The sequence below is a fragment of the Mesitornis unicolor genome, unplaced genomic scaffold (genome assembly GCF_000695765.1).
Source record: "Mesitornis unicolor isolate BGI_N332 unplaced genomic scaffold, ASM69576v1 scaffold50846, whole genome shotgun sequence".
Classification (NCBI taxonomy): domain Eukaryota; kingdom Metazoa; phylum Chordata; class Aves; order Mesitornithiformes; family Mesitornithidae; genus Mesitornis; species Mesitornis unicolor.
In genome coordinates, this window is record NW_010189883.1 from 1 (window position 1) to 9,970 (window position 9,970).

General features: G+C 37.5%; 1 protein-coding gene across 3 annotated transcripts in view; it reads right to left on the bottom strand.

Annotated features, from left to right (window-relative positions):
* Positions 1–753: 753 nt before the first annotated feature.
* The window catches only part of BIVM (basic, immunoglobulin-like variable motif containing), a 13,433-nt gene continuing 4,216 nt past the window's right edge, over positions 754–9,970 (bottom strand). The window contains exons 5-10 of one of the 3 annotated variants that reach the window (XM_010186204.1): positions 8,571–8,665; positions 7,308–7,440; positions 6,135–6,206; positions 5,210–5,293; positions 3,263–3,359; positions 754–2,257 (exon numbers count right to left, since the gene is read on the bottom strand). In XM_010186204.1, coding sequence (XP_010184506.1) covers positions 1,967–2,257; positions 3,263–3,359; positions 5,210–5,293; positions 6,135–6,206; positions 7,308–7,440; positions 8,571–8,665 — 772 coding nt within the window. In that variant the 3' untranslated portion in view covers positions 754–1,966. Of the gene's footprint in view, positions 2,258–3,262; positions 3,360–5,209; positions 5,294–6,134; positions 6,207–6,381; positions 6,385–7,307; positions 7,441–8,570; positions 8,666–9,970 lie in introns of all 3 variants that reach the window. The other 2 variants (XM_010186205.1, XM_010186206.1) reach the window with 2 other exon arrangements.

A 9,970-nucleotide genomic window follows, 5' to 3' on the forward strand; every position in this document is an offset into this window, starting at 1 on the left:
AAACACCATATCGCAAAGAGAAAAAAAGCAGTCTTTATTTTTTTAAATTATTTCCTGAACATGATTTTCCCTGCAGCCTGTGCTTTCTCTACCCCACTCCCACCACATCCCCAGTGCCCCTCATGGCACCCACCTCTCACCCAGAAAACCCTAGGGAGAGCCTCTGGCAGCAGGTCTCCAAGGATGTGCATCTTCCTTCTGCTAAAGCTGGAAGAATCAAATATACTATCCACGTTATTCATAGAATGGTGACAGTCCCCAAATCAAGAGTAAAACCAAGTGTAAAAAGGGAAGTCCATCACAACACACCTACCTAAGAATAGCAGCATATTACAACCAGAGCAGACTCCCTGTTTCTCAGAGCAACCATCATTATTAAGCAAAACTTGGAGACATTTATGTATCTCATTTAAGACTGAAGTACCCTAAAAAACACAGCTCAAATATTCTAAAGAAATTTGAGTTCTCAGCCCAAACTCAGCATTCAAAAATTAAGTCTGAAAACAGTTCATGTGGAAAACAAATTTTCAAAACCTACGGGTTTTGTTCATTCATCAGCTTGCAGACTTCAGGGAATCAAATATTAAAGTTAAGTCACAGTGGCTGCACAGGCTTATGAGCAAAAAGATCCTACCTCCAGGATTACTTTGCTAAACAGGAGCTGCAATTCTGATTCTATACTTACCTACTTTCCTGAAAACCTTCAGTAAATGTAGGGTCACCATTCCCAAGACAAATGAAAAGCAAACAACAAAATAGAAAAGAAATTTTATTGAATGAACAAAGGTCTAAAAGTCTCCCATTTTCGGTTAACAAAAGCAGCAACCTACAAAACCCCTGCATTCCATGATAAATCTTTTTATGTCAAAAAATTAATCCTTGAGCAGGTATGAATACATTTGTACACAGGAAGTCAACTGTTGAGATGTGCTTGGGCAAAAAAACGGATAAATTCAAAATTAGAGGAAAAAAAGAAGAGATACTGCACATAGACACCTGAAAAAGCTTGAATTGTTTGCTGGCCGAGAGGTATATCATCAGGGCTGCCAGCAGTTTTCGGCACTTGCATCCCCTTCATACAAAACGAAAAGAGCAGCAGAAAAATGACAGAGGTTATAAGACTGAACAAGGAGAAGAGCTGCCAACAGAACGCAGTGTTCAGCTAGCTCATTTGGCTAATGGTAAATGCAGCTTTTCGATGCTGAATTTCACAAGGTTGTGCCAAACAAATCCGTGCTCTCAAGAGGCTCCAGGGTGAGAACTGCTGTACCCACAGAGTAAAAGCAACAAAGAAAGGTCTGTCCTTGAACCTTCCCTGCCACAGGCGATTCCTCTCAGTCTAAAACTGGCATCCAGCTAAGGGAAAAGAAACCGAGCCCTACCTGACAAAATACAATTATATGTGACTGACAGAAGTCTACTGGGAACTCAATGCAGAACGTACATTCACTTTGTAAATCTGACACGGTTTTCTAACTTACATGATTTTTTTTCCTTTTCACTGGATATGGGCAGCCTTAATAAAATGGAGTGTTAAAAAGAAAGGCAATGTTTACTTTTAACCTTACACCACTAGCAGAATAACCCTTTTTATAAAGTCATATCATAAGTTTTCATGCTTTTGAATACTAAGTATTTTCAATGAAGTCGGTTTATTACATTGACTAAGTTCACTCTGCTCTTTTGTTTCCACAGATCAGGACATAGTACAATTATTTCAAAAGAAATGATGGATTTTTCTGTCATATTGACTTTTGATAACAAAAGTACAATAAACTGTGCTTATCTATCAGTTTATACATCAGAGCTCATCCATTGCAACCATATCATCAGATTTATTTAATAATTATGAAGCTGTATCTTATACCATAATTTCTATTCATATGTATTCTAGGACTAACAGATCCCTAATATGCCTCGATTAAAACTAACTTTAATATATCAACTCTATTAACTAAAGTTAATTTTAATCATTTCCATCATAATCATTGTAACTCTGATACCCACTGTTCCTCCTCTCACGAAGATTTGATTTCTTCCACGTAGATTCTTGATGAAAGCCAGCACTGAAAGATCGACCCAGTCGCCCATGTTGTTTCTTAGAGATATTGTCTTCACTCTCAGATTTGGAAATTCCTTGTCCTTGGGTTTGGGATTGTTTATCCTGTCTCACATTACCAAATGGAAAATTCCAAGGACCAAATCTTTGCCAGTTAAGTCTTTGGAAGGCAATGATGCAATGAAGATTTCCTCCAACCTAATCAAAGTAAAAAGTTTCTTTGTTAAATGCACACAGGCGCACTTCTAACATACATAGACATTTGAAATTAACATCTCGGTGAGTAATGGAATTCTTTAAAAAAGAAAACAAAAAAAGGGATCACAACCAAACAAAACAAAAAAAACCCACAAAAACACATCCACAACAAACAACTCAGCTCAATCAATCTTGATTGTTTCCCAGATTCAATTACAGCCTTCTCTTTTTAAGTTATCCCTTCTATCTTTCATGAGCCTAGTATAACCTATCTTCTCTTAGTCCCTTTTACCATTCAGCCACTTTTACATAAATTATCTCTTCCGGTCCCTTCTCATCTTGCCAACATGGTCTTCCATAGAGTGTCCACGTTTGAGATCATCTCTTCAGCCTATTGTCTCTCATAGACCTTCAATCTGCAAATCAAAAATGCACCCCCTACCCACGAGATACAGCCCTATCTATAGGAAAGAAAGCTGTATGTATTGACAGTAAGTCCACACAAGAGATGCATGCATTCTTTTATGTTTAATCCTATTCGACTGCACTTTCTTTCCTGCTTACATCACAGAATCACAGAATCGCTCAGTTGGAAAAGACGTCTGAGATCATCATGTCCAACCATTCCTGTCCACCCCCTAAACCATATCCTTAAGTACCTAAGGATACATGTAGCTAGAAGGCCATGAACTATCTGTAATTTGTCTGTAGAGTATTTCTGTGCTTGCTGAAGCTACATTTTAAGCCAATAAAGTTAAATATTGTCACCAAATATATTGTATATGTAGGTATCTGGGTTCATCCTGGCATATGCCAGGCTACTGTTATATTGTATCTTGTCCTGCTAGTAAATATAAATGACTCTGGTATGTAGGTACCCACAGTTGACTTTTGTCTTCAGCAACACTTCATAACAAATTTATTTTAGTGATCTGATACTGCTGAAGCATGAATGACTTCACAAAATATCTACCATGAATTTCCTCCCATCTTAGTCGACCTTACCTTCTTTGTTTTTCGATGTTGCAATCCTCTCTCTAGGTGTCGAATATCTAGATACTCTGGATTTTGGGTGTTTAGGTCAGTGACAATATCTGCCCACCTACAGAGTAAGAATATTACTACTCAGCTGACATTTATGAAACTTCACCACCAAGACTCATGTACACATGCATGCAAATACAGATCTGTAGCTTTCAATAGTCTTACCAGTGATTTAAAGATAAATGAATGCGTAAAGATATAAAAGCCTCAGTATTAGAGACATCAAGCTAGAAATAAAAGCATCACTTTTAATCAAAGCTTTCACAGTGATTATTCCTGCTCTTGGGAAACATCTCCCAAAATGAGTAATAGCGCTGTGAGTCATTAGTTGCACTGCTTACCCTTATCAATCCATCAGTTTGTGAAAGGAAGAAGCAAAGTGCAGTTTATGCAAGGAGAAACATTAGCTTTTACTTTATTTAATCCTCTCTTACCTTTTTATATTCTTTTGTTCAAACCCTTGTTTCTTTTTTTCCACCTACTAAATCTGTTTGTGACAGTTCTCACCATAACCCACTCCTCCGTTTTATTTCATTCCCATCTGCCACTATCGATTCAATCATTCCCCATTCACTCAGCTCTTCAGTTTCACAGCTCCTTCTAGCCCAACTAAACCAAACACCCCCATATTCCAGACCTCTTTAAGCCTACGCATCACCTTTTCATTGCTGTCTACGTCTAATTACCCACTTCTCTCCAACACCACCCTCCCAGCTCAGAAAATCCATCTCTCCTCCAACCTTTGCCTTCCTACCTTAAGCATAGAACTTTCTGCTAGCTCCCACTGGGAATACAGCAGGAGGAAGAAGGTCTCCACAATGAAAAATAATATTACAAAGATTTGCATTATGTGTTCAGAAAACTTTTCCTGTACCATTTGTAGCTGCTATACCACAGGACAGAATTCTGTCAGTGGAATGTATAGTACACCACTTCTCAGCACAGCAACCACATGAATAATGCGATTTTTATTTTTCTGCACATGTAGTTATTGACATAATCATATCACTGACAAAACCAAAAAAAATAAGATATCTGGGTTTTAGGTACTGGGTTAGATCTGACAGGCTATGAAACTGTCAGACAAGCATTTTCAAACAATTTTTCAAAATAATTAAAGAATAAAGAAAAAAAGCAGCAGTGTGATTTTTAAAATTACTATAATTGTCTACACAGCTTTTTTCCTAGTTTATCAAGAAAAATCACTTTATAATTAACTTGAGGGGTGGCAGAGAAGATACCTGCTAAAACTTAGTTTTGACCACAGAATTGGTTTCTTTTGCACTGTTTCCTCATTTCAGAAATTAATATTAAGGATTACAAATTAGTATGTCAAGTAAAACTTAGAAAACTGTTCTACAAATTTATCGTAACAAATATAACTAATCAAAGACATTTCTACATAGTGCCCTCTAGCGCTCCTAGCCTGTATGCCTAGTTTAGACACCTACTTTGTATGAGCCAGACCTCATCATAAATGTATTGTTTTAATGCATAGATAAGCTAATGATACAACAGAGCACAGGCTGTGCCTATGCCTGAGCCAGAAGATCTTGGTAGCAGCACAAATACCGGGTGCACACCCCAGACACAGCCTGTGTATGTCCTCAACAGCAGCATAAGCTCCTCCATGGTTCATACAGCCTGTAAGGTGCAACAGGCACGACTGCGTCTTTTCTTCCTGACTAACGTGAGCTTTCAGCAGCCCAAGCATGTCCTGCCATGTGGTACAAAACTGCAGAGCCGGCCTTGAGGTCAAAACATTTTTTCCCTAAAGCACCTGTTTCTATTAGAACTACAGTACATTCTGTCAAGAAAGCTATCAAGTTGCTTGGTGACCCTTAGTAGAGAAATACAATTTGTTTTGAAAGAAAATGAATTGTTTTAGATTCCTGCCAAGAAACGTACCTTTTACAGTGTATTGTTGGGTGTTTTCTGCTTGGCTCTCCAATTAAGATCCAGTATTCTACTTCTTGCTGCAAGACACGACCTCTGTTCAATAGAAGATACAATCCTAGTAAGATTTATTGTGCATACTAAAAAGAGAAAGAGAGATTAGCATTCTATTGTTCTTTTTTAGGATTTTCTAACATTTAAGATTGTTTCCTCAGCCAAACTAAAAACCAGCTCTCACACTATACATAGTATTTGCAATTGCATACAGGGAAACTTTTTGTTTCACAAGGCCTGGAGGCAAGTTAGAAGCTATTACTTATTATTTGAGAAAAAGACAGATGTTCCTAAAAAATAGTATTACTCAGATGAAAGGCAGTCTAGTGTAAGATCCAAATATAAATACGTATGTAATGATGGAAGTAAGAATTGTGGAAATTCACACAAAGGTGGAACAAATGTCTTCCTTCCTATCGGAGATGTCTAAGAGACACAAAAGAGCCCCTTCTACTGTTTGTAAACCCCAGCTGACAGTTGTTTCTAACAGCTGTAGGGTAACCTGCATGAAAACAAGTGGTAACTTCAATCCCTTTCTCCTAAACATCCAATACCACATTAAAACACAAAACCCTCAACCAAAAGTCATTCAAGTTTGTAACAGCTTCCAAGAAACTCAAAGCCTCTTGTCATGGAATATTTGTAACCGACATTGGGGCAGACTGATGAGATACCGAGGATTGTTCTGTGACTTCCTGTGTGTAATTATTCTGTGAAAAACTGTCACAACACCTAAGATTTTTCTGCCTAGGGTATTACACAACATAAGACCATATTACTGCAATTATTTTGTTTACTTACAAAAAATTCCCTGTAAAATAACAATATATGTCATCACTGCACAGATGGGAAACCAAGACACAGGATAGATTAATTAACTTACCTAAAATCACACTGGAAGCCTGTGGTTGAACTGGGAACTGAACCCAGGTCTCCCGAGTCCCAATCCAGCAACCTAAGATCATACAGGAAGTCTGTGGGTGACCTAAGGACTGTCTCCTAAGCTCAGCCTAGCAACCTATCTACTCATTTCTTTTGGAACTTAAAGCATTTCTTAGCTTGATTTTTAAAGAAAAGTTTTCCTTTGTAACTCAGATACAAAAACAGGTAAACAAGAAGTGCTGCAGAACCTACTGATACTGCTTCTGGAACTTAAATGTAATTTTCTCCAGTAAGATACTACAAGATATGAAGAGAACGAGATGGCCTTCCAGTCTGACCTCTAGCCCAAAGGGGCTATAAAAGCTCCTTTAAATCATTACTTCATGTTACATTGTTAGAAAAGATCTGTTTTGAGGAAGAAAATCTAATACCGACCTAAAAATAACATCACTAGTGACTGAGAATCAATTTCAACCATGGGTAAAGTATTGAAATTTTTGCTCTCAGTCATTACTAGACAATATAAATTCAAACTAGATATAGGGCATGTTAAGTTTATTATTTCTAAACTTCATTTTCTATCTAGTAAATATTTTTTTCCCCACTATGCTCTTCCAGTGCAGATTCTCAGTAACTGATCAAGTAAGCAAGCCATTAATCTTTTGGCAAATTTAAGCAGACTGATGTGTTGGACTTCTGTTTGGGGCATATTTTCCAAACTCTTCTCACTCACATGGCATGTCAGTGAATAGAAACTTAATAAAAACCCTCTGTATTCTTTTGTTCATATACTAAAAGCTTTCATTCAGCCCTTGGTCATAGTCTCGCACTGGGAACAAATTAGATTCAGATGGTTACACTTTATTTCCTCCACGCAATTACCATGTTGAACTCTAAAAGTAGAGCTGGCATTCTTCACTCCTTAGTACGACTCTGCATCTTCAGCACAGCCAAAGGCAGACTGCTTGGTAAGCAAAGTGCAAGACTGAGGCTCACCTTACACCAGTGACCTCCTCTGTTTATTGTTTAGCACTCTCCACTACCAGTATCTACTACTTTTGTCAGGGATTGTCTTCTTATGCTTATGTTACTTAGGGAGAAAAATCATATCAATTTGCAGTACATTTTTCTTTATGTTTCCTCCACTAAAATAAGCATAAACACAGTATCTTACCTATACGCTTTACTAGCTTTTACTGGGGTTGCTTCAAATCCAATTGGGCAAAAATAATGGTTTTGGCAATGATAGATGTAGGCCATTGATTCATCTTTCAGTCCACGCGTCAGCTTTGCAAGGGCCCCTGCAGCTACAAGAAAATATCAGGTTACAGTCCAGAGTGATTTGGATCCTGGGTAACACATTCAGCAAGAAAGACCTATTTGATAACATAAAATAGTTACACTGCTGTTTAAATGAGAGGACGTGACCTGACTGGCATGCACAAAATACAATTTTGCTTTCAAACTTCTTAGCATTTAATTTCCTGGCTGATACAAAAAAAATAACATCTGCCTCACAATCTGTACTAAGGAAATGCAATATAAACTATGCGTTCTGTTTAGATCAAAGTCTTATTAAAAATTCTTAGGGCTTCCTAGTCTCAGGAACACCTCCCATGCTCAGGCATATAGTATTTTGTAATGTGACTACAGTGCTCAGTTTCAGGAAAAGGCTAGAAAATGCACTGAAACATGAAAGAATTCTCAAATGGAGTACCATGAGTAAGAAGGGGATTCCCACTCTGATAACCTCCCCTAAAACTTTTCAGCACATTTTCATCCTTTTAAAGGACCTAACAGTTAGAAGATAATTACCCAGACTATACCAAAGGATAACAAACTCTATAGAAAATTGTTTTTTTTCTTTAGGTAGCACAGTTAAAAGTTGACATAAAAATGAAGCTTCGTGAGCTAATTGAGAATAATCACCTAACTTTTAGAGATAGACCTTAGCTAAAGTCAAGCAGAACGGATGAGTTCACTAGCTTTAACATTTCATTTTTAAAAGTACAGAACATTTATTAAAGACTTTTAATAGTTCTGTGCTGTACATTCTAAATTTTATACAACAGAGATTTCTAAAATGCTGAAATAAAAAACGTGCTGTTCCTCCAGTGTATTACAACAAACACACCTTCCAGGACACCAACACTGAACTGGAAGTGTAGTGCCCTTCTGGATACTTTAAAATTTCAGTTCAGTGATAGCAGAATATATAGCACAGGGTACGCTTTATCAAAATAAAAGTACAAGTGGAAGTTTTAGCAAAATAAGAGAAAAAGTAAAACTAGAAAAAAATCAGGCAACCTGGAGCTATGTGATAGCTTATCTCAAACTGGAAATACTGCTTACAGAATTTGTCCTCTCAAATGCTACACATTGCAGGATTTTTCAGTTTATATACTGTAAGATAAGTGCTCTAGGATTAGCTACGTACCAGTTTCTCCAGCTGTCTTGTTCTTCCCATGAGGTTTATATAGAACATATGAGCATCCCTTGATATGGAAGTGATCATTTATTTGCCTAAACCACCTGAAACAATAAGCTTAAAGATTGTAGTAACTCAAGAGTTATTAAATGCAACTGTCTGTCTTCCTACTTTCCCTCTGCTTTACAGTTCAGAAAAAAAGGCTCGGTGTGCTACTAAGTACCTACCACTATAATATATAGATTGTAGATGACCATGGTAGCCTAATGCAAACAAAACTTAACATATTATAAAGATAAATAAATACTCAAAGCATTTTCCTTCAATTTTGCTTTTTCAGACCCAACATAGATAATAATCAAAAGGGCTGGATTTGAAATGTTGGTCCTATTGTGTTCAGTCCAATCACCTCAAACTTTCAGTTACTCAGCCTTTAGAAAGACAGTCAAATTCTGAATTGCCAAGCTTCAACCACGATTTGCGAGCTACACCAAGGGATTCTGCTGAGACACCAAAAGGCAGGACCCTTCAGTGAGACTTTCTGTTCCTCATGTCAGGCTTCTACCACATAACCTTCACAATGCCCAAGAGCTGCAGGAGTCCCATACTGCAACGCCTCACAGCAGCAGTAAGTGTGGACAGGTCTGCCAAGAAGATTTTGTCTCAGACATTCACTTTTCCGCATTAGAAGATTGAAACTGACATCTCTGAAGATAATACCTCAATTGTAAAGCTATGGGTGGTGGGGTTGGCTCTCAGCCCTTCTGTTTTCCAGTCTGATGAGTACTTAAAAATTATTTGACCAGATAGGGAAAAAAGAAAAAAAAACCAACACAAAAAAAACAAAAACCCCCCAAACCAGCAAGGGTAACTTTTCTGCAGCACATGGGGCACTCATAGGGGAAAAGGGAGAAGAATTACAAGTTTAGCTTTCGTCAGTATAAGACTGTTGACATAAAGAGACAGAACATTTTATCGGCTTGGTCTATATCCTGACATACTCCTAGAGATACAAAATCTGGATCCGAGTCTTCTAAGGTGGATCACTCTCCAGTGATCTAGCCATCTTTCTACCATTAAAGAACAGACTGCTGCCACATTTTCAAATCCAGCACCAATGTTCTGTGCCAAATCATATATATATTACCTTCAAAACCAAAATACTAACTAGATCAAATGCAGCTCACAAAACACACTGCAAAGTTTTTTAATCTCAGATGGGTGACACACCAAAGCCCTGTCCATTTGTTCAACAAATATGATACACTTCTGGTCCTGTTTAATCCTAAAATTCCTTACGAGTTGAATAAAATTAAAAAAAAATATTTAAAAAATACCGAGAAAGGGACAAGGATTTTGGACCCAGCTAGCTCCTCAAGATCAGGAAACAATAGAGCAGAAGGGAAAGA